Here is a 25699-nt window from a genome sequence, read left to right on the forward strand (position 1 = left end):
GATCCCAAATGTCATCCGCTACATAGAGACTGTATAATGGCTGTTGCACTGTATTGTATACTGTGTACACCACTAGAAGTGTAGTAGAACCTGTACACACTGTATTAGATACTGTGTACACCGCCTGCACTGTTTTAGAAACTGTACAACGGCTGCACTGTATTGTATACTGTATACACCACCAGAAGTGTAGTAGAAACTGTACACACTGTATTAGATACTGTTTACAACGCCTCTACTCTATTCGAAATTGTACAATGGCTGCACTGCATTGTATACGTGTACACCACCAGAAGTGTAGTAGAAACTGTATAAACTGTATTAGATACTATGTACATCTCCTGAAGTGTATTAGAAACTATACACCACCGAATGCACTGTATACATAGGCTACACTGAATGCAAAGTGTGTGTGTATATATATATATATATATATATATATATATATATATATATTCCAAAATTAAATGGTGCAACACCGCTGACGAAGTCCCAGTAGGACGTAACGTACGTACGGGGGGGGCTGTTTTTGCGGACGTCACCTGCTGTCTGTGTTGCAGTTTGCTTAGCTTCTCACACCACCACAGTGGCATCTTGTGGCTGTTGAAGATAACACTTTATGGACATAATTTATTGTCATATGTCATGCACATTTTATTAATTTGGGACTGCTTATTAATTTAATATTTTTTGAACTGAGATTTATAAATAAATGATCTTTTATCTACTACACTTAGATCGTTTTTTTCATATATATATATATATATATATATATATATATATATATATATATATATATATATATATATATATTTTTTTTTTTTTTTACATATTTCTCTGGCTGGGGCCTTCTCTATGCTGGAGCTATTTATATATAAGCACGTTTGTCACCGGATTGGCAGTATTGGACTTACATGAATGGGTACACTCGAGGTACATCATTATTAAGGATTGAGGTTTCTTGAAGACCACTACCTGAGGCCATCCTGAACGTGTTTTGGAAACGTTGCTGTCTGATCTTCATATACCGTATGCAGGATTATGCCTTTCTGACCATTTGAGCACTCAGTGGTCCATCGCAGCTGGTAATAGTATATTTTACTGGTGAAAGGATATGCCACTTTGAAGAGAAGATTGTCCTCACCACGTGGTGTTCTCTCCTAAACACTACATATTGCTGCACATTACTACGTGATAATTATTGGACTTTATTTGCGCTGCACCATTTAATTTTGTATTGTTTCATTGAGGTGTTGTGATTTGCTCCTTTGGGTGTTCAGCTTGCAATTTTGATATTATTTGTATATGTGTACGCTGATTGTTTTTTTTTTACTTAATATATATAATAATACACTGCCTGCACTGACTGAATATAGAGTAAACACTAAATATAAAGCCTATGCTACATGCGGAGTATATATATATATATATATATAGCACTAACCCCGAAGAAGCAGCTGATTTAATTGGTCTGTAAGCGCTTCAGCCCCGGAAGATTTTACCCCCTTCCTGACCAGAGCACTTTTTGCGATTCGGCACTGCGTCACTTTAACTGAAAATTGCGTGGTCGTGCGATGTTGCACCAAAACAAAATTGAAGTCTTTTTTACTCACAAATAGAGCTTTCTTTTGGTGGTATTTGATCACGGAATATTTTTTACTTTCTGCTATAATAAAAATCCCCTAAAAATGTATAATAAAATATTTTTTTCCTCAGTTTAGGCCGATATGTCAAAGAAGGGGGGTGAGATTGCGCTATGGGCTGTTAAAGAGCTGGTATAGATGGGTATGAGCAGCCTCTACTAAATATCTCCACCCCAAAGAGAAGGGGAGGGGTGTTATGTCAATGAAAGCAATGGAAGTAGATGTGGCGCTATAAGCCGATATGTATTCTTCTACATATTTTTGGTAAAAAAAAAAAGAAGCAATAAGCATATATTGATTGGTTTGCGCAAAAGTTATAGAGTCTACAAAATAGGGGATAGTTTTATGGCATTTTTATTATAATTTTTTTTTTACTAGTAATGGCGGCGATCTGCAATTTTTATCGGGTCTGCGACATTATGGCAGACACATCAGACACTTTTGACACATTTTTGGGACCATTGACATTTATACAGCGATCAGTGCTATAAAAATGCACTGATTACTGTAAAAATGTCACTGGCAGGGAAGGGGTTAACCACTAGAGGGCGATCAAGGGGTTAATTGTGTTCCCTCTCTGTGTTCTAACTGAAGGGGGGAGGGGACTGTCTAAGGGAGATGACAGATCGCTGTTCATACTTTGTATGAACACACGATCAGTCACTTCTCCCTTCAGAGAACTGGACGGCTGGTTGGCAATTGTTTGTCCCCCCCCCCCCCCCCCCCAAATAAATGGATTTCCTGGTCCCTTAAAGCAGAATACACAGGTGCAGTGCTTGTGCTGTGTAAACCTCCCCCCTCTAAACTGTAAAAAAAAACTCCCTGAACCTTCCCCTTCCTGTATGCCCCTCTATACAGACCACGCAAATCAGAGATAACTAAGCCCTGATCACCATGGTCTGATTGCGTCCCTTCATCATACGCTACTGCCCCCTCTGCTCTCCTCTCTCAACCTCCTACCTGCCTGTCATCTTGTGTTTGTGTGTCTCTGTCTCCGGCCTGAAGATCATTGTAAATCTGTATTTACAGTGCTCGTTTGTATAAAAGACTACTCAAGTGTGCTCTGCCAGGCTCTAATAGCGGGTCTAGCATTATTTCTCTTATAGGGCGCCTTATGAGTGGCCCCCCCCTCCCCTCCTATCCAGGAAGGAAGCCTTTTCCCTCTTCCAAGATGGCTACCACATCCTCACGGGGCATGCGTCAGCTTCTCTAGGCCCCAAAAACATGGCCGCGCATGCGTGGAAGTGTGGGACAGCTCGAGGCTGAAGTGGCTGGTCCGAGAAGAGAGGAGAACTGAGTACACACCACAGGGAGCTGTTGGGAGGGAGAGGGGAGCTGGGGGCCCACTACTAGCCCTGGACATCAAAAAATGAACTGGGGCAGAGAGAGAGAGACAAGGGACATTTTTGAAAAGACAATAGCACTCATAACACAGAAAGTCAAACCTATGAAAAAATTCATAGACAGAAAGACCATGCTGTCCCAGCTGCTAGATCCAGACTCCACAGCATGCATGCCACAAGAGGATTGCCATCTCTGATTACAGAACACCTCTGCCCCAAAAGACTACCAGAAGGGGCTCCCCACCTTGCTGGTGCTTTTAGCAGCCTAAGGCCGCGTACACACGCGGGGACTGTTCGCTCAACTTTGTCCGTCAAACAGTTTCAGCGGACAGTCCGCTCAAAATTAGCATGGACGGACTTGGCCACACACGACGAACGAACAGTCCGCTGAAACCGTGCGCGATGACGTGAACGGCACGTACGACGGGACTAGAAAACGACGTCCTATACACTGCAATGCAAACTTCGGCGTGTAAATCCTTTCTGAGCATGCGCGGAACTTAGTTTGACGAACAAGCCTACACACGAGGGGACTGTTCGCTGAAACAAAGTTTCAAAAAGGAGAATGGGGGAGGTAGGTCTCAGTCAGACTTTTATAGAGCTAAACAGGTAGGGTGACCACATTTCCAAACTGCTATTTAGGGACACCCCCCTCCTAAAAATCGGCTTGTGTTGTAATGAATCACAGCACAGCCATAGCTGCCAACTGTCCCTGATTTAGAGCAATGTCCCTCTGTCCTCCTCATTTGTCCCTCATTTTGGTCTGATCTATATAGTTGTATATAAAATGCACTTTTTATCTATCAAAAAGTGTTTTCCAGTGCTAAACCTTTCATCCAATTTCTAAATTGCTGCATTTGTAAATCCCAGAAGCCGGTATGAAGGAATAATAATAGTGGGAGGGGCAATCATTGTCCCCACCCACTATGTATGGGGCGCTGGTAGATTGAGTTAATTAAATGGTATGTTATGATACAGTTCAACGGTTATAAGTACTTACCTCTGATTGGTCCACTTGAATAATAACGGTTAGCCACGAGCTGATACACCTATAAAAAAGAAAGAAATGCGTCAGAAGCTGCAGTTTACCGGGCAAGAAGATCAGAGCGCATCCCATCCTCCCTTCCCATGTCACGGCCTATTATGAGGTTGTTTGTCCTTTTTCTTTTAAAAAGGGACTATTTTTGGTTATTTAATTGGCTTGAGCTTTGATAGCTAAGCCTTGGTAATGATATTGTTGATTAAATATTGTTAACAATTATATTTTAAATGTTAAATGGATTATATATAATATTATATAAACCTATAATAAAAGGCCGCGGCCATTAAACTCCACATAGATATGTGTCTAGTAACTATTTTTAAAAATTGCTATATTAAAGATTTATATATAGTTCAGCCTTGTGTACCATAGTAGTGGTAAAATAAAAGCATTTGTGGCTTTAACCAATCTTGTTTTTTTTCTACAATTCTCCTTTAAGGGGGCATGGCAGGGGGTGTGTCCTTTGCCTGCATACTTTTGCTGATAGATGTCCCTCATTCCCATCTCAAAAAGATGGGAGGTATGGCACAGCTGGAGCGGCGGGTGCGTGCTTTACCCAAAAGCACTGATCACGCCCCTCAAAAAAGGCCATAGCATCGCCACTTTACTCACTGACAGTACTTCTCCTGGCTGGCTGAGACCCGTTTTACCTTTTTCCAACGCTGGCTCTACATAGTGATTCCACGCAAGAGGCGGGATTTATGATTTTTCCAATCACAAGCAGGGGGTGGGGATTGTGCCTCTATACATTCTCGGCTTGGACAAGTACCGTCAGTGAGTAAAGCGGCAATGTAGCGGACTTTTTTGGGGGCATCAGATCAGCTCTGGGGGTGGGTGGCAGTGGCAGTTTCATTCCAGGTCACTGTATTGTCCTAGAATCATAGTTGCCAACTGTCCCGAATTTCCCGGGACATTCCCGGGATTAGGACATTTGTCCCAAATTAATTTTGTCCTGGGAAATGTCCCCGGAAATTCAGTTTGTCCTGGGAAATTGAATTTCCCATTTTTTTGCCGCCGGCTGCTAGAGGTCTGCGGCAGGCGGAGACAATGTCTCCGCCGGCCGCCATTTTTAAGAAGACCAGAAGTTGGTCTACACCTGTGGCGCCGCCCACCCCCGCTGCCAGTGTGTGTTTGTGTCAGTGTAACGTGCAGTGGGCGGCGCCACAGTTAAATGTCTCCGTGCGGCAACGGCGGCATGTCGGGGGCCAGTCTGTCAATGTGGATGTCGGGGCGGGGGCCAGTCATGGTATGTGGATGTCGGGGGCCAGTGGTATGTCGGGGGCCAGTCATGGTATGTGGATGTCGGGGGCCAGTCTGTGAATGTGGGGGCCAGTGGTATGTCGGGGGCCAGTCTGTGGATGTGGGGGCCAGTGTGTGGATGTTGGGGGCCAGTCTGTGGATGTCGGGGGCCAGTAATGTGGGGGCCAGTCTGTGGATGTTGGGGGGCAGTAATGTAGGGGCCAGTCTGTGGATGTTGGGGGCCAGTAATGTGGGGGCCAGTCTGTGGATGTCGGGGGCCAGTCTGTGGATGTGGGGGCCAGTCGGTGGATGTCGGGGGCCAGTCTGTGAATGTGGGGGCCAGTCGGTGGATGTCGGGGGCCAGTCTGTGGATGTCGGGGGCCAGTAATGTGGGGGCCAGTCTGTGGTTGTCGGGGGCCAGTCTGTGAATGTGGGGGCCAGTCTGTGAATGTGGGGGCCAGTCTGTGGATGTCGGGAGCCAGTAATGTGGGGGCCAGTCTGTGGATGTCGGGGGCCAGTCTTTGAATGTGGGGGCCAGTCTGTGGATGTCGGGGGCCAGTCTGTGGATGTCAGGGGCCAGTAATGTGGGGGCCAGTCTGTGGATGTCGGGGGCCAGTCTGTGAATGTCGGGGGCCAGTCTGTGGATGTCGGGGGCCAGTAATGTGGGGGCCAGTCTGTGGATGTTGGGGGCCAGTCTGTGGATGTCGGGGGCCAGTCTGGATGTCGGGGGGCCAGTCTGTGTATGTCGGGGCCAGTGGTATGTGGGGGGTCAGTCTGTGGATGTCGGGGGCCAGTCTGTGGATGTCGGGGGCCAGTCTGTGGATGTCGGGGGCCAGTCTGTGGATGTCAGGGGCCAGTAATGTGGGGGCCAGTCTGTGGATGTCGGGGGCCAGTCTGTGAATGTCGGGGGCCAGTCTGTGGATGTCGGGGGCCAGTAATGTGGGGGCCAGTCTGTGGATGTTGGGGGCCAGTCTGTGGATGTCGGGGGCCAGTCTGGATGTCGGGGGGCCAGTCTGTGTATGTCGGGGCCAGTGGTATGTGGGGGGTCAGTCTGTGGATGTCGGGGGCCAGTCTGTAGATGTGGGGGGTGGTCTGGAGATGTGGGGGGGCGGTCTGTGGATGTGGGGGGGCGGTCTGTGGATGTCAGAGGGGCACCAGATGTAAGGAGGGGCTCCGCTGATGGACACAGTAGGGTTGCCACCTTTTCTTCAAGTCAAACCCGAACACTTTAGCGGTGCATAGAATTTTTTTTTTAATAGTATTAACTATACATATATTTTACAATAAACTAACATTTCTAATCATATGAAATTAATCACAAGAATCCCCCTTTACATCAGAGTCCACATAGTTCCCCTTTTACATCTGAATCCACTTGCAGAGTTATATTACATTGTAAGAGGGGACTCTGCGGACTCTGATGCAAGGGAGAACTCTGGGGACTCTAACATAAGGGATGCTCTGGAAACCCTGATTTAAGGGGAAACACTGAGAACTGATGCATGGAGAGGACTCTGATGTAAGGGGGGACACTGTGGCCTCTGGTGTAAAGGGGGAACTCTGATGTAAGGGGTGCTCTGAGAACCCTGAATTACCTTAGTGTACTCATTCAGAGGCAGGAGAGAGAAGGGGGGAGACTTCAGTTACAGACAGGGATGGATGGTGAGCTCACTCACTCCTTGGCAGTCAGCAGCTGTCATCCAGATGTATCTGAGGCTGCTGGACTTCAAATTTCCGGCTACCACTTTCGTTTTCTGAGGCACGGTGTCAGGGACTGGAATGTGGGCAGACACAGAGGGGTAGGGGTGGGATGGAAGAGGAGTAGATCAAGCCCTCTCTCCTCGTGTGTGTGTGTGTGTGTGTGTGTGTTGGGGGGGGGGGGGGGGTTGTTGTGCTGGCTCTGTGCAGTGTGAAAGAGAGTGTAACAGACACTCTCGGCTTTCGACAACTGCAGCCAGCAACCCTGCTGGGAAGCCATAGCCTAGTCTGAATAATGTGTCCGGGTTTCAGGCAGTTTGAAACCCGGACACATGATTCCAAACCCGAACTGTCCGGGTGAATCCTGGACAGGTGGCAACCCTAGGACACAGATGTGAGGAAGGTAACTCTGATGGGGCACCTGATGTAAGGACAGACTCCGCTTGGGACACCTGATGGCATCTGGTGGCAGGCAACGTGGCTAGTGACGCGCTCATGGCTCCCACTGATTCTGCATTATGGTGAGTTGAATGATTTCATTTTATATTACAATGTAATAATAGAAATAATGCGCTTCAATCATCCTGACACCATAACAATCATACAATGTTGGCAACTATGCTGGAATGAAGGTGCCCGGGACAGACCTGCAAAATGCAGGACTGTCCTGGCCAATTCAGGACACGTGGTCATCCTATAAAACAGGTTGTGTGGGTTGATATAGCTACATTATATATATGCTGCCATGTTTGGGGTCAGGAACGTTTTCTTTCTGTAGCAACATGGGGTGAAATCGAAGGCTTGGCTGGTAGAATTTCGAAGTCAATGGTGGCTCCATCGGATCAAAAACACACTCAATTTCAGATATTTATTTCTTTCGGAATTCAGCTCATGTATGTCCGGCTTTAGTGCTCCTTCATTTGTAACTGTGCCATTTAAGTGAGTTTCACGTTCTACAAACTCAAAGTGTTACACAAAGTTCTAAAGACGTTATTTGATTTCTGATTAACTGATAGAACAGGCTCTATACTTCCGCATGCCGCTACCATGGGAACCTGACTGCTCGTCACGCCCCCTATGCCGCCACATGACACGTCACATCCGGCAGATCGGTGGGAATACGCGGAGTGAGGCAGTTGGAAGCGGGACGCGCATGTTCGGTGATGTCAGAGCGGGTGACGTGTCTGAGACGGGGAAGCAGGAAGTGATATCTTTGTGGAGTGAATGTTTCTTCCACTGAGCGCTGGGAAGGTGCCCACGATGGCGAGTTATCAGCGCAGTGGAATTGTCGTCCTATTGCTGGCACTCAGCGTCTCTCTGCCAAGGCCCGGGGCAGCCTTCTACCTGCCCGGCCTCGCCCCTGTTAGTTTCTGCGAGGAGGGTAAAGCGACAGAGGATTGTAAGGTGAGCTGTGACATCCGATGCCTCCCCACAACACTCGCTTCTTGTTAGATGGACAGCGCACTGCTGACCTGTGGGACGGGGCCTCCTCCTCTACACAGAGCACTGCTCTTCCCATCACTTCCTTGTTTCTTATCTCCCAATGATAGCGTTCACACTTCTTTCACCAGAGATATGTTCTGTTTAGCAGCTTTTATTGTCTCATAGAAGGTAGTAAAGGCTCTGTGGTGGGTATTAAATCTTCAGCAGTGTCTTTGGGAAGTCGTTATTTTGTTTCCCCCTTCGTGAAACAGATCTTCACCCAAAAGGGTTCTATTATTCTGTGTGCCCCTTCCTTGGGGGGGAGCGTGTACCTGGTTTTGACAAGTACCCGTTCCAACTTCCACTTGGATCTCCTAGGTGAACTCATCATTTTTGTTTTTTTCTTTTCTGTCAGTAAATAAGTAATTTTTCTCCTTCGCTGATGAGGAGGCACGAATATGCTGCACTTATGGGCACTGTTGGGCAGAAATAGGTGGCATTGATGGGCAGCACTGACTGGCAGCACTTGTGGGCACTGATTGCTGGCAGTGGTGGGCACTAACTAATCAGGACACTGATGATCAGTGCCCTGATTACCTACCTAGTTGTCCCCTGTGAGGAGATGCCACTGATTGGCTCTCCTCTCCTCACACTGTCGGTGTGAAGCGAGGAGCGCCGGTTACTGCCATCTCCATGTTTACATGTGTTTGGCTGTGATTGGACACAGGTGATCACATGGTTAAAGAGCCACTTCTTTTTACACAGATCGGGGTCGCGTCGTGTCCTAGCAACACAGTGCGTCCGCACCCCCGGGGGCGCACAAGAGCGGTCATTCTAGGAGGCCGTCATATGACGGCCACACAGAACGAGAGCTGCACTGGCCAGCTGTCATTTGATGGTGGGCAGGCGGCAACTGGTTGTAGAGGAGCTCCAGTCTACTCTCAAATTCTGTAGCTGCTGACTTTTTTTTTTTTTTTTTTTTAATATAAAGACAATTACCTATTCAGGGATGTCCTCACTCAAGCTGGTTCTTCAATCAGCTTTGAGTCCAGGAGCCGGCATCTTAAACCATTAGTAAACCGCATAAAATAAAAAATCAGGTCCTGGGCAGTTTATCATAAGGTGCTGGTATGCATCGCATTTAGGAGATATTTACTGTACCTATAGATGTTCTGGCCGAAATTGTAATTTTTAGATAAAAATACCACTTTACTGCTCATTCTTCTTGTATTCTATGAATGTTATTCTGTTTATAAATGTCCATTTAGCATTTTTAAGCAGTGTTTTCTTACTTTATAAATTCCAAGCAGACCGCGACCATCTCCTGTGTGGGCATCCGAAGTCGGATAGTATCTTGCTGTATTCCGTCCATGCTGGCTACCCAGCATGCACCTGCTGATCTTGTGCATGTGCAGCGGGTCACGAGCAGTAGAGGTGGGGTTTCCATAGCAACGGCTATTCCTATTGCCTCCTGGGATTGATGACACACACATCCCGGGAGACAATGCAAAGCTGGAAATGATGCACGCGGCCTCGAAGGAAGAAGTGGAAAAATAAATGGTTTACAATAAAGTAAGCGATCCTACAAAAAATGGTAATTTATTACAACTGGACACATTGGTGCGGGATTGTGGGTGGAACTCCGCTTTAAGGCTTACTTATAGGTAAACCTCGTACATGGGAGTTTACTCCTATCTTAATTATAGGAAACAGGAAGTGAAGCCTTCCTACTGTGCATGTGCGAGCCTTGCTGTGCTTGTGAATGGCCCACAGTCTTCTGGAACATGTGATGTGGGTGTGAGGGGGCTCAACATCTCCCCCCCCCCCCCCCCAAAAAGTGACAAATGTGGCAGTGGCGGGGGGATGCAAACAAGCAGAACTTCCCTTTTGGGTAAAGTTCTGTTTTAACGTGGTTCTAAACTCAAGTTTTTTTTTTTTTTTTAACCTTAATGCATTCTTTGCTGTAAGGTGAAAATCTTGCACTACTTGTTCACCTACATTCCCAACCCCCCTGTATAAACACATAGCACATAGGGCTGTTTTATGGTGCCTTGCTGCTTTTTTGCCACTTCACAGATGCTCCTATGGTTTGCTATAGACTTTCTATTAGATCTTGCTCTTTTGGTGCATTTTCTATAAGTGCACAAAAGATGCAGCATGCAGAGCTTAGGAAATGCACAATCAAATGTAAAGTCTGTGAAGCCACATGAAAACTCCAGGTACATCTGTGCTTCAGCCAAACTGCAGTGCAGCGGTGTGAAACCGTCCTTGCCTGTCTCCTTTCAGACTCAAGTGCTGTTCCATTTGGAGCCTGTCTGCTCTCTTTCTGGATTCGCAGGGGACTCTGAGAGCAATGGGCCATTGGCTCCGGCTTCTGTTAGTCAAATCCTGTGGGGTGGGTGGGCAGAGGGGCCCAGTCACGCTATATGTCTATGGACACGCGCAGCCTGCCTCAGGAGCATGCTCACAAGTGTTCCCCCTTAGCGCACGGCTTGCTCTGGGGCACCAAGAGGAAGAAGATGCAGACATCAGCGGGGGCACTCCAGATAAAGAGGTGAGGGGCCACTCTGTGAAAAATCCTTGCACAGAGCATGTTGATATATATTTTAATTTGGGGAAATTTTTAACACTGTAGCCGTTTTTCAGGCGCTTTAGTGCTAAAAATAACCCCAGTAAAGCACCTGAAAATGCCTCATCTGCAGTCCCAGCATGAAAGCCAGAGTGCTTTCACACTGGGGCACTGTGCTGGCAGGACGTTGGAGTCCTGCAAGCAGCGTCTTCGGGGTTGTGTATACACCTCTCCTGCCCATTGAAATGAATGGTTATGGCAGCAACGATATACATGCACAAAAACAATAAACGCTGATAAACGGCTGAAAAGTGCTGCTAAAATGCTAAAAAAAAAAAAAAATTTTTTTGCAATAGCGTTTATTAGCATTTTTTTTTTTCTGGACTAAAAACGTTAAAGGCTGGAGAGCCATGTTTTGGAGCGTTTATCAACGATTATCAGCGTTGTATTGTTTTTGTGCATTTTGTGGTCCGAAAAACAGCTCCTGAACGTAGACAGCCCATAAACTCTGCTGCTGATAAACGTCCATGTATTCATGGACACAGGATAACATAGAGGGGAGTTTATGGGCTGTTAAAAAAAACAAAAAAAAAAAAAAACGCCCCAACTCCCAAATCCTCAGTTTATGAGCTTGTGTGCATGGAGCCTAACAATGCTTCACTGGTTGGAGCTGTCAAGGCTTTGGCGCCTGTTGAGGGATATTTATTAAAACTGGAGAGTGCAAAATCTGGTGAAGCTGTGCATAGAAACCAATCAGCTTCCAGGTTTTAGCCTTCGTTCACATTGAACACAGCTTTGAAATTGTGCGACTTAATCTAAAGCCTCACAATTTTAAAGCTGCTTGTCCATGCGACTTCAGGTGCGTCTTGAAAAACATCTGTGCAGCTTCATGCACAGATGTCTATTGAAGTCGCACCCAAATTCAGCAAAAGTAGCGCAGGAGCTACTTTTGTAAATCGGTGAGGTGCCGCAAAGTCGGAAACGCACCAATTGGAATGCTGTCATTACCATCGATGGGCTGCTACTTGTCACTTCAATGTAAATGAGGGCTGATTGTCAAAGCTTAATTGAATAAGCTGAAGTTAGAAGCCGATTGGCCACCATGCACAGCTGCACCAGATTCTGACTGCTCCACTTTTAGTAAATCTCCTCCTGTGTGTCCCTAAGAAAACATTGCAGGTTCATAAAATGTTAAATTGTATCTGTATTATAGATGTGACCTACAAAATTAGGATAGTCTTTTAATCCCATCATGGGGTCACTCCCTAGCGAATAACAGACCAGGAACAGACATGCAGCCAGTAAAGTCTGAACTCTCATTGCATGACTGTTGGAGGTAACTGACTCACCTGATGCATATCTCAGTAGGTCACCGCTGGAGACAATTCAGCAATGTTTGTGCGTTTTTATCCTTGCATGTTCCTTTAAAAGTCGGGAATACCTGATGGGCTTCATTTAAAGATTTTTCCAATCAATCCTAATGTTTGCCTCCCTGTTCCTACTAGTCACCATTTTTTCTTTAACCACTTCAGCCCCAGAAGAATTTACCCCCTTCCTGACCAGAGAACTTTTTGCGATTCGGCACTGCATCAATTTTGACTGACAATTGCGCGGTCGTGCGACATTACAACCAAACAAAATTGACGTCTTTTTTGCCCCCCCCCCCCCCCCCCCCACATATAGAGCTTTCTTTTGGTGATATTTGATCACCCCTGCGGTTTTTATTTTTTGCGCTATAAACAAAAAAAAGACAATTGTGAAAAAAAAACGCATTTTGTTACGTTTTACTGTAATAAATATCCCCCAAAAATATATAAAAAAAATACCTTTTTTTTTACTCAGTTTAGGCCAATACGTATTTTTCTACATGTTTTTAGTAAAAAAAAAATCACAATAGAGATTGATTTGCGCAAAAGTTATAGCTATTACAAAATAGGGGATAGTTTGTGGCATTTTTATTATTATTTTTTTATTTTTAAATGGCGGCGATCAGCAATTTTTATTTTTTTTTTTCTTATTGTGACTGCGACGTTATGGCGGACACATCGAACATTTTTGACACATTTTGGGGCCATTGTCATTTATACAGCAATTAGTGCTATAAAAATGCACTGATTCCTGTGTAAATGACACTGGTAGTGAAGGGGTTAACCACTAGGTGGCAGTGTAAGGGTTTAGTGTGTCCTAGAAACACGCCCCTAACTGTGGGGGGTTGTGGCTGTGTGTGACACTGTCACTAGGCAGAACAGGGAGATGCTTGTTTACATTAGCATCTCCCCATTCTTCCTCTCTGTGAGGCGATCGCGGGTATCTCCGCGGCGATCGAGTCTGCGCGACCCGATTCACGGGGCTTGCCGTGCGCCAACTGACCGCCTCTTAAAGGACAACGTACAGGCGTGTGATTCTGCCTGTACAAGCCCTTCTGCCGACGTATATCGGCGTGAGGCGGTCGGCAAGCGGTTAATGGAGCATTTCCATTTTTGAATTTTGTATCCTGTAGATTTCATAAATGTTCTTAGTGATTAAACTGAAGTATGAAAAGCACTTCATTTTAAAATCCAAATCTAACCTCTATAAATTAGATATCCAAGGTATCTCCTTAGAACTCTTGTGTTTTTTAAATATTTATGATGAGCTGCATTTTTGTGGTGATCAAAGTGCAGTCCACACCCATGCTTTTGCTTCCTGTAGTATATAAATTTACACAATTGCTGGAACTTGATAAACCTGTTGCCTACTTCTTTAGGCTGCTTTTGTTGTGTTGATCTTTATCTTTGTGTTGTCCTGTATAAATTGGTAATAATGGGAAGATTATTCTGACTCATCAGTGCACATAGGGATTCTGTGTTGCTCCTAAGGGCCTAGTCACACTTGCCTGCTTAGTTGCAGCAAGTCATTCATTTTGCTGCATAAAGATGCTTTTCAAGTAGAATCCCTGTTCTTTCCTATGGGGTTGGTTTACATGTATGCTCTGCAGTTTTACAGTACATGAAAGGTAAAGGAACCTATGGTTGGTCCATTCACACCTATCTGTTTGTTTTTTTGAATGCTCCTTACCATGCATACAGAACAGTTTGAATATAGTCTGAGGCTGCTTTAAAGTGATACTAAAAGCACATTGTCTAATTGTCCCTTCTATTTCTGTATGTGGACGATGGCACTGTAATTTTACTAAAACAAAAAATCTAAGTACCCTTTTTTCCCTAACCAATGTACAGCTGTCGCATGACCCAGATCTTTACCAGCTTGTCTACAGGGAAATATAAGCAAGGGGAGCTTTTAGTCCTCTGCTGCTGGTTCAAAATAAAAAAGAAAGCCCTTGGAATACAGAGTAAAAGTAAATATCATTAAATTGTTTGTTTTAAAATGGCATTAAAAAAATTACGTTACCACGCCTCCCTGGGCCACTTCCAGCCTGGGGTTTCAGCAAAATGGTGACGGCGTTTTGAGCTGGGGGCAGAGGTCTGGCCAACAGTGGAGCAGGAGTCCAAATCCTTTTCTTACTGGATCATCAGCACCAGTCTCGGCAAGGAGTGCAGCACTGGCAGTGGTGACGAGATGGAAAGCGTGGAGAAGCCCTCAGCGGCCGCATCATTAGAGGAGACCACAGGAGGTGAGTCGACTTAAGCTGGCAGGGTAATTATGGGGGAGTGGGACCCCAATTCTTACTCCTGCAGGACATATCAAGGGGGGCATTGTTGTCTAACTTGCCTATATGGCTTATAGTGGAGGACAGTAGTACAGTACTGCCTCAGGATCACTCTAAACTTTTTTTTTTTTTGCAAGTGTGTCCACAAGCTAACGTGGAAATAAACCTCTTGGGTTATGAAAGACTTTCTCTCTGTTCAGTCAGTGATGCTGACGACCCTTAAAGCTTTCCAAGCCACACTCAAAGCTAGCGACCCTAAGGCCCCATTCACACCTGAGCATAGTGTTTTCAGGCAGAAAATCGCTCAACTTTACTGCGTTTTTTGCCACGATTTTGTGCAGGGTCCAGAATTAGTTTGTGCTTCAGGCGTTTGGATTCAGGCGACTTGGAGTGGAGATGCGAACCTTCTTCATTGAGAATGATAGGTTTTTTTTCCCCATCCAGCATTTTGTAGCTTTAGGCTTCAAGCTACAAAACGCTCAGGTGTGAATGGGGCCTTAACCTCACACTAGCAGAGAGGGTTCTTCCTCCCAGGAGGGCCTCTCCTCTAACCGAGCAGATGGTAGCAGACATGGGTGTCTGCAACCCTTAAACCTCTCCCTTCAGGATTCTGAGGAGGCTGAATCCCCTGATCAGAGTGTTTCTGATGAAGGGCATTGAGGACTCTGGACCGCAGTAACAATGCCCCGCCTCTTATAATCATGTCACACTGATTCAATGTCCTGGCATTGCTTGTGTGCCGTCTGTCACAGGAGGCTGGACATTGTTACTACGGCTGCCCAGACAATTCAGCTGCCTGACACAGGGAGATCGTTGCTCTACGAGGAGGGGGGAGGGGAGGACAGGACCTTGAGCTGCCAGGATGACACCCCACAATGGGCGTCACCCAACGGAGTGGTGGGGTGGGGGTATGCTCTATAGCAGAAAGTAAAAAAAAAAATGTTTTTCTTTAAATAAAGTGTATTTATTTTTTGCACTATAAACAAAAAAAACAAACCACAAAGGTAATCGAATACTATCAAAAGAAATACACAGCTGTCGCCCTGTGTGCACAGCCAAATGTACACGCGTATTGGGCAGGATCAGGATCACTGATGCAAGTGAATTGGGACAAAAGGGTCAAATATCAGTTTTGTTTTTAGTTTCAGCATTTGGCAATCAAACAGATGGGACAATGCTTCTCTTGTTCTAAGCTACACAATTATTCAGTAGTAGTGATTTCTGCTTTGTGTAACTTTCACCCGAGGGTGCAGTTTGTCCTTTTAGGTTAGTGTTTTTAAGAGGCAGATTTCAGGTGTTTTGGCACTAAAAATAGCACCTGAAAACTGCCTCCTATTCATTTGAATGGGTGCTTTCACACTGGGGCTTGCTGGGCAGTAGAAAGAGTCCTGTAAGTCCTTACATTTGCTAGTGATTTTTGTAGCACAAATGAGCTACTAATATATGCTGATGCAGCTCTAGCCAGAACAGGCTTCTTTGCTTGCCTCTACTTTGTCTTAACATACTAGTGTAGTTTGTAGTCTTTCTATATGGCACATACCTTTGTTGTGAAGTAGTCTATAAGCAATCCTAGGCAGCCTTCCTGTAATCTGACAACCTCATGTGCCAGCAGTTATGACACTGGGACAGGAAGTAAGGGGAGGTCTCTCCAGTTGGGGTCACATAAGAAGTAAAAACTTGACTCAGGTTCTTTATATACTATTGATTTGCACAGTAACGTCAGTGTTTGTTTTTGCTAGGCACTTAACAGATACGAAACCTTTAATTCATAGTTATATTGCAGTTGAGTATGCTTATGTAACAATGGCGTCATGTGCACAATATATGCCTACTTATTTTTTTATTTTTTTTTCTCCTCCCCAGTTTGAGATAGAGCTATTCGTGAACAGACTTGACTCTGTGGAATCAGTGCTTCCGTATGAATATACTGCGTAAGTCTTAGATTTTTTAAATATATATTTTAATATTCTAATGTGTGCGTGCGTGCGTGTGTGTGCGCGCGCGCGTATAAATGGTTTCATATTCAAATGCATGATTAACACGTTTTGGCTTTCCCAGGTACCCCGCAAAGATGACTTCTCTCTGAGTCAAAGGATAAGTTCACCTTTGTACATGTTAAACCACCTGAGTCTCTCCCACTGACAGCAGGTGGGGGGACAGGTTCTTTCTCCACCCACTGTTTCATTTAAAATTGGCTCAGCTATATGGAGCTCTTCCTGCACAGCCGTGTCATTCATTCAAAGGGGTCTGTGAATGCAGACTGCAAGTCCCATTTTGCCTCTGCAGTAGATGTCTTGAAGCTTTCAATGGAATAGAAGCATGCTGGCAGTCCATTCACACTCCCTCTAGCTTTGTAACTGAAAGCACATACAGAGGTACATGCACAAAGCTGAAGTCCGTCTCCAGAAGCCTGACCATTACAGCTATAAATCGAAACCTAACTGAGCAACGGGCAGATGTGAAAGATACGATTTAATGTAGCTCTGTATTTATAATTTAAATCCTTAAAGTAGTAGTAAAGGTATTTTTTTCTTTTCCCTTAAATAAAAAAGATGGTATATTTACCTGCTCTGTGCAATGTAATTGCAAGGAGCAGGGCCCCTTATTCTCCTTTTTTTTTTTTTTTTTTTTTTCAATCTCCTGGCAGTGCTCTCCGCCCTTCCACTTCTTGGTGGGGGGCCCCCTCAGCAAGCTGTGTGCTGAGGGGACACCCATGCAGGTGTGCTCCCAGCGCAGCCTGACCATGCCCCCTACTCCCTCCTCAGAGGATTTATCTGACAGCAGCAGGGGCCTATGGCTGCTCTTAGCCCTTGTACACACGGTCGGACATTCTGACAACCAAATCTGTCGGATTTTGTCCGAAACTGTTGCATACACACAGACGGACAAAGTTGTCAGAAAATCCGATCGTACTTAATGTGATGACGTTATTTCGTTAGGACGGGACTACGTTCAGGCTAGTAGCCAATAGCTTTGGTCTAGGAATTTGATCTGAGCATGCGTGGCACTTTGTCCGATCGGAATTCTCTACACATGATTGGACGAAGTCCGAGCGGATCATGATGTCGGAAAACTTTATAGCCCAGCTGGAAAACTTGGTCCGTCGGATACTCAGACGGAAACAGTCCGATAGAGCCCACACACAGTCGCATTATCCAACAACACGGTCCCATCGGACATTGGGAATTTCCGACCGTGTGTACAAGGGCTTGGTGTGTCCTGTAAGAAGAAGAATAGAACAATACCTCTGTCAGAATCTTATCAACATTGCTTGTGTTTAAAGCGGGGATCTGTCTGTCTGTTTTTTATATTTTGTTCAACCTCCTGGTGGCCCCGAACCTCCGCTGGCACTGTCCGCTCATTCTCTTTGGTGTCTGCCCCACTAATATACTGCTTGCTAGGAGGGCAGATACACTGGCTTAATCCTGAGCCGGGCTTGTGTGTGTCTTTTTGGCCCCATCCCCTGTTCCCTCCTCACAAGATTCGATTGACAGCCTCCATGTCCAATGAGGGGACAGAGAGCAGCACCAAATTGAGATCCGTTTTAGGTAGGTATTTAAATGGGTATTTGGGGGGTGTCTGATAGGGTAGCAGACTGTTGGAAAGTTTTTTTTTTTTCTTCTTTTTTTAAACCTTCATCGAGGAGAAGTATTATGCTTAAGAACCTTAAGCCTGTACACTTGACTGTCTTTGAGTGTGTACCTGTCCATTCTATGACTTATTGGCATGTGTTGTGTTTTTTTTTTTTTTCCCTTGTCTCAGTGCTGGTGCCTGTTGCTTGTCCCAGCACTGTTACCAAAGAAAGGTTCTTAACCCTTATCTAAGCTTAGAGCTGCAACTTCAGGTGGCTGAAAAGAGGGAGCAAAGCAATGGTTATTATGAAGATTTGTTCAGAGGGAAGTTTCAGTGAATCTTTATATCCCCAATTTAAATTATTTCTTAATTTTCCATCAATCAGCTGTTTCAGATTTCCTCATTTCCCAAAAATGTGCTGCCTAAGCAAATTGCTGTTACAAGTTATTCAAATTTCGACTTCTGTCGAAGTCGGCAGTTTAGCCGGCTTCTCCATTTCTAGCAACTCCCCCTGATCGCTGGTCATGGGAGTTTTTTGATGTGCAGTCTGTAATTGTCAGCCTTCCTTCACTTTTTGTATGTTGTGAGATGGTTGTGCCGCTTGTGTGTCTGGATACACTCGAGCAGAGTTGCTTATAAGCTGAATAGTTCATATCTGCCAGTCGTTTTGATAAGTTTTCACAAGGGAAAGGCTTTAACTTGTCGCAACACCAGTGTACTTCTTAATTTTCTTTTAAATTTGAGCTATAGGCAAAGAATTATCTAATTCTCTGTAATCTAGTTTTATTACCGGTTTGATTCTGCCAATAGATCCATTGATTAACCACTTCTTGCAGTAGAATTGCAGGTGCTCAAAATGACAGTGCTGTTCGTTCTGCAGTGAAGATGCAGATTTAGATAGACTTTAATTTAACTGCTTGCGGACAAGCTGCCCGCAGTTTTACTACAGCAGAATGGCACGGCTGGGTGAAATGACGTTACCTTGCATCGCTTCACCTTTTGGCGGGCCGTGCACTCATGACAAAGAGAACCGGGTTGTGTGTGCATAAACACACTAATCCTGGTACTTTCAGGGGAGTAGAGACAGATCGTGTGTTCATACTTCGTCTCTCTCATCCCCTCCTACAGTTAGAACATACCTAGTGAACCCCTTGATCACCACCTAGTGTTAATGTTAACCCCTTCCCTGCCAGTGACATTTATACTGTAATCAGTGCTTTTTATAGCACTGATCGCTGTATAATTGTCAATTGTCCAATTTGTCTGCCGCAATATTGCAGTCCCGATTAAAAATCAGATTGCCACCATTACTAGTCAAAAAAAAAAGCCATAAATCTATTTTGTAGACTCTATAACTTGCATATTGGCCTAAACTGTGAAAAAAAAAACTATTTTTTTGATAAAAAAAAGTGGGATATATATGATGGCAAAAAGTAAGATATTGTGTGTTTGTTTTTTTTTTTTTCTTCAAAATTGTCGCCCTTTTGTTTATAGCGCAAAAGCAAAAAAACACAGAGGCTATCAAATGCCACCAAAAAGCTATTTGTGGGGGGAAAAAAAGATGTCAATTTTGTTTGGTTACAGCGTCGCACAACTGTCGGTTAAAGCGACGCCGTGCTGTATCGAAAAAAGTCCCCGGTCGTTGAGCAGCCAAATCTTCTGGGGCTGAAGTAGATAAAACTGATTCGCTATCTGAATCGTTTGGGTCAGTTACATCAGGAGGGGCGTGTGTTTATTTTTTTTTTGTTTTAAACCATATATATGGGTGACCATTGAAGGCATCCCTGTCAGCATAATGGTTAGTCCCAACTTCTGTAATGGAAATGTTGTTGGACAGCTTGAAATGTATGTAGTAAAAATATAAAGAAAGGCAAGTGAAAAGAAGGGGAAAAAAAGTAAATTTTTCATTATAGTGGGGTCATAAAGGCTTACTTGACTTGTAAAACTGTATTTTTTACTTGTTAGTTATACTTGTTTTTTATTTAAGGTTTGATTTTTGTCCGGCAAAGGAAGGAAAGCGTCCGTCTGAAAACCTTGGTCAGGTGTTGTTTGGTGAGCGAATTGAACCCTCTCCATACAAGGTTTGTGCTTATTTTATAAATTAGTTAACTTTTTTTCAGGGATAGTACTGATAACTTATGTGGTGTTGTTTTTTGCTAGTGTCCTAAAGGTGATAAAGCTTTCTCCCTTCGCATAGACATTACTCTTAGCTTAACTAGTGTATTATTATTTTACTTCAGCTTCTTCAGTTAACTCTCTTTGGTGGCCTCTGATATAACAATAGAAGCACTGCATCCAGCTGTGCCCAGACCGTATGCTATTGGGATGGCCTGTAACATTTCTTCAGGCACTTGATTCTATGGTGTGCTTACGTCAGCACTTGGTGCAATGTGTGTGGTTAGCAGAAAAGTGCTGTACAGATCCAAGGCCTTGGTCCTTCCCTTTGGAACCCAGAATCTGAATGCCACTATGGTGGTATGGCCCACCTTGACTGGCAAAACCTGTATGGGGTTAAGGGCCCCTTTCACACTTGTACAACTTTTCCCACGTTTTGGGCCTTCGAAGTAACATGACAAGTTGTTCCCCATGATTTCCAATGACAACCATTGATATTAGTACGACTTCAAGTCATGCTGACTTCAAAGTAGTCCCTGCACTACTTTGGTCCGACTTTAATTCTACTTCAGCCCATTGAATATCACTGAAGTCAGAGCGCCGTATTAACGGATCCGACTTTGGGATGCGACTTGTGCTCTGATCTTAAAGGGAAACTCCACACCAAATTTAAATAAAATACCGGCATGGGTTCCCCCTCCAAGACCAAAGCAGTCCCTTCAGTCTGGCATTAATTTTAAGGGGACCCCCCTCCTGAACCATACCAGACTGCATGCCCTCAAGATGGGGTGGTGTGGGTGCTTTGAAGCAGGGGGCCCTGCGCCCCCACCCCAAAACACCTTGTCCCCATGTTGATTAAAACAAGGGCATCTTCCCGACAACCCTGGCCATTGGTTGTCGGGGGCTGTTGGAATCTTTAACAAGGGGATGCCCCAGATCTCGGCCCCCACCCTATGTGAATGAGTATCGGGTACATTGTACCCCTACCCATTCACCTAAAGTGTCAAATTAAAACCTTGGGTTCTGCGTTTTTGAAGTAATTGGGCAACTCTGGGGTCTCTTCTGACTTCTTCTCTGGCTCTTCTGCCTCCTCCGCTGATGTCTTCTGCCTCTGCTGGTTCTTCTCCCTTCTCCGGGTCTTCTGCGCTGATGTCTTCCAGCCCTCTCCGGTTTTTTCCGCCTATTATTCCGACGCTAACTCCACGCTCTCTTGCTCTAATGCTGGGTGTGTGGTGTGAGACTACTTATATTGGCATAGGGTGGGGTCACCGGAGGCCCCACCCACTCATGACATCATCACCCGGGGCATGATGGGCGGTGACATATGGGGTGGGCTTCCAGAGACCTCACACCATGCCAATAAAGGGAATGGCGCACCCGGCGGGAGGGAGCATCGAGTCAACATTGGAAGAACAACAGAGGGAGAAGGCAGTGGAGAAGACCTAGCAGAGGCAGAAGGGCTAGAAGACAACGGCAGAGGCAGAAGACACCAGCGGAGGAGGCAGTAGAGCCGGAGAAGAAGTCGGAAGAGACCCCCAATTACTTTAAAACCATGTGTTCTGTGTTTTTATTTTTTTGGATGCTTTTTTGTGAATGGGTAGGGGTACAATGTACCTGATACTCATTCACATAGGGTGGGAGGCAGGGATCTGGGAGCCCCCTTGTTAAAAGCTTCCAGATTCCGATAAGCCCCCCGCAGACCCTGACAACCAACAGCCAGGGTTGTCGGGAAGAGGTCCTTGTCCTCATCAACATGGGGACAAGGTGCTGTGGGGGTGGGGGGCACAGAGCCCCCCCCATGTTGAGGGCATGCGGCCTGGTATGCTTCAGGAGGGGGCGATCGCTCGTCCCCACCCCTTTTCCTGACCTGCCGGGCTGTGTGCTCGAGATAAGTATCTGGTATGCTCTTGGAGGGGGAACCCATGCCGTGATTTATTAATTTTTTCAGTGTGTGTGTGTGTGTGTGTGTGTATGTGTGTGTGTGGAGAGTTCTTCCTAAAGGTTCATACCAGACAGTGCCTGGTATTGTTGAGGATCGAAGTCAGATCCCTGTTCTTTGAAGTTGGACTTCCAAGTCGCTGGGCAAAGTCTGATCCACAGCCATATGACTGTTTTGTCAAAATCATGGCAAAATTGCCGACTTTGAAGTCGCACTAGTGGGAAAGGGACCTTAACCTGTTTTTCTAATCTTTGCTGCAGTCCCCCACTAAGTATAAGACAATATCTCAATTGATTGCTTGACACTGTGCATCCTTAACAGTATGCAATTAAACTATCAGGAAACCAGGAATCGTGTGTGTGTGTGTGGTGTTAAACCTTTCAAAGTTGGTGCTCAGACTACCCACCCAGAGCTTATTCTCAGATGGATGACCGTATGTCACACACATTACTGCCCTTTAAGGTACTCTGGTGCTTCCTCCCATCCTTTAGCCACAAGACTTTGCTACAGGATGGTCACTCCTGGGTTCACAAAGAAGTGGCCTGTTTTACTAGACCCTGGTTTTTGTCTTTTAAAATACCATATCACTGTGTGTGTTCGAGACGCTTTTTGCTCTTGCAGGCTAAGCTCTGAAATCAGCTATTGCAGCAAAATGTCAATTTGTCAAACGGCAGATAATTGCAATAGGACAATGAACTGCCAACAAATTCCTTTTTTCCAGGGCAATACTGTAAAACAGAACTATAGTCCCCTTGAATCCAGCAATGTGCCGTCCCCAGAACTCGCTAAAGATGTCAGAGGCTGGCTTCCGGGTCTCGATCACCAGCCACTGTAATTGGCTGGGCCAGGATGCAGTCACTCCCACACGTGCGGCAGTTATGGCAGATTTGACATTGCCAAATTTGTGCACTGAGCTGCTCTTGCACAGCTTGCACTACAGAGATGGACAGGCATGTCAGTAATGTTAATGGAGGAAGCAAAACTGTCGTCTTCTTCATTAAAAATCCTGCCCTTCTGCCTGTTTTCATGTTGCAGCCTAAAGTTCCACTTCAATGGAGCAATTACAGCAGGTACCTTTTTGCTTTACTCTTGTTCTGGGGCATCCGCACAAAAGTCATAACAGAAATCTCCAGAATGGTTGGTTGATTTCTGGTCACATGCCTATAATCTTGTGGCTCAAAGCCTGATCCATTGAAGCTTCCTGCAAAAGATGGCTTACACGTAGGATGTCTGTGGATTGGGGCACTTGACAAATTTATTACAAATGTCTGCTAAGAAAACATTCTTGCACAGCGGAATTTTACAAAATCACCTTCAAGGTCTTCTACCTCCTCAATGCATTGCTTAGGCTTCAGCTGCCAAAATCCACCCCAGGCTACCAGTAAGTCCTCTTCCCAATGAAGAGTTGCTCTCACTTCTAGAAGTGGAGGGATGTAGGTTTTACAGTTTTTATTTATTTACTTTTTTCTCTGGGTCATCATATGTCCCAGATCTGTGGTTTCAGAGGGGTAAAAATAGAATTCCAAACTCCACCCCCCCCCCCCCCTCCCCCCAACCCCCACCCACTGCTTTCTTTCTTTCCTCCAAACAACCAAACTCTGCTCAAGGACAGTTGCATGTGCAAAATCTCCTGAACCATCTCTCTTCCCAGAAATAGTTGCTCCAGTGGTGACTGGAAGACCAGTTTAAAAGATTCTATTCAGGTCTGTTTGTGGTACCAAAACCCAATGGAGTATTCATCCTGTCTTGGGCCTAAAATTTCTTAACCAGTACCACTTGGTTCCAAAGTTTGTTTGGAATCCGCAAGGTTAGTAATTGCCAAGATGCCCATCTGCATATTCCCATTTACCCACTTCAACCTTTCACAGCTCAGGGAACAGTCATTCAAAGAAGTCATGCTCCCTATCAACAGCTTGAAGCTCAGAGTAATAGAAACTGCCATGTACCACTGGAACCCCCTTCCGGAGTGTCACTCGATCGGGGTGCCATTGGACAACACCATGGCTGTTCCCAAAGGGCACTCGGAGTTGAAGAGCCTTGAATTAGCTAGTTTGATCATATGGGGAAAATGCTGGTCCAAGGGGCATCTGCTTTCAAGTAGAACTATAGGCATAACTTTTTTTTTTTTTTGATAGAGCAATACAACTCCTGTCAGATTTTCTATTTTTTTTTTTTTGCCATGTATCTCCCATTGCAGAGATTTCGCTTCACTTTCTGTCCTATAGCAAAACAGAAAGTGAGGAAATTCCTGCAAATGAATGGAATTCCCACCATAATTGGTGGTGTCCCAATTGGAAGATTTCCCCTCTATTACTTTTCTGGGGACAACCAAAAATTTGTCACTATCATTAAAAGAAAATGCCAACAAGGACACAGAGGGTGAATCTCCCTAATGGGGGGCACACAGCTCTACAAACTGACAGAAGTTATTTCTTCTCCCTCTCCACTCTGTCCAAAGCTAAAAGAAAAGTTGTTGTTTTTACTTCCAATCTCTTCATCTTAATATAGCAGAGATGGGGCACTCCAGACATGGATAGCCTGGCCACTAGGTTCAATAACATGTTACATTTTTGTGTCCAGGATCCTATAGCAAATTTGGTAGACCTGCTCGTTGGTCCAATCGTTCTGGCTCAGCACTTTGTGAATTCTTTTGCAGTTGTTTAGTTTTAGTATTAAGATCCAGATCCCGGGATGGCTTCAACATGCACCCACCTTATCTGACCTTGGCACAATTTAAGCTGTTGCTTCAAATCACTACATCTAAACAAACAGAGCCTGAAAGATGACTTTGCTTTGTCTCACCACTAAAAACAGAGTTACACAAGCCATGGTTGAAACTATTCTGCCAGTTAAAATATGTAAATAAAAATCAGATGACCCTGAGTGGACTATCTCTCTTCCCCCAAAATCATGTGTTGTCACAAGAGCTGCTTAAACGTCCCCTGGGAGGCCCACTCCCCTTCTTCCCTTCTTTTTACTCCCCTCTCAACCCCTGCTTTTCTTATATTCAGTATCTACTAATCGTCTTCTGCCTCCCATCGTTTTTCTTCTTGTTACCTACTATTGTTTTATATAATAATATATTCGCCTTTTATTACAGTAGGAAATGATCTCCTCCTTGACAACTGCATCATATTTTTGTGGTATTTCCCATGCTTTTCTATATGACCTACCCTTCCTGCATGGAATGTTGTGAAAATGTTCTAGAAATGCTTAATTTTGACTTCAGTATTTATAGCTGTTTTTTAACCTGGACTTTACGCCTTTTTTTTTTTTTTTTTTGTGCAGTTCAAATTTAAGGAAAATAAAAAATGTGAAGATGTTTGTGTTAAAAAATACACGCCAGATCAACAGAGTAAACAGAAGTTGGAATTCTTAAAGAAGAGTATGCTACTTAACTACCAGCACCACTGGTAAGTATATCTGTCCGTCATTTTTACTGTAATTTAAGTAGTCGACGACAAATG

At 44.8% G+C, this 25699-nt stretch overlaps 1 protein-coding gene across 1 annotated transcript in view; it reads left to right on the forward strand.

Annotated features, from left to right (window-relative positions):
• Positions 1 to 8082: 8082 nt before the first annotated feature.
• Positions 8083 to 25699, forward strand: part of TM9SF2 (transmembrane 9 superfamily member 2) — a 44059-nt gene continuing 26442 nt past the window's right edge. The window contains exons 1-4 of the mRNA XM_077482938.1: positions 8083 to 8369; positions 16469 to 16536; positions 20166 to 20259; positions 25521 to 25645. Coding sequence (XP_077339064.1) covers positions 8190 to 8369; positions 16469 to 16536; positions 20166 to 20259; positions 25521 to 25645 — 467 coding nt within the window. The 5' untranslated portion in view covers positions 8083 to 8189. The remainder of the gene's footprint in view (positions 8370 to 16468; positions 16537 to 20165; positions 20260 to 25520; positions 25646 to 25699) is intronic.

Source organism: Lithobates pipiens, unplaced genomic scaffold (genome assembly GCF_037356315.1).
Source record: "Lithobates pipiens isolate NorthernLeopardFrog02 unplaced genomic scaffold, aLitPip1_a1.2 Scaffold_16, whole genome shotgun sequence".
In the NCBI taxonomy this organism is placed as follows: domain Eukaryota; kingdom Metazoa; phylum Chordata; class Amphibia; order Anura; family Ranidae; genus Lithobates; species Lithobates pipiens.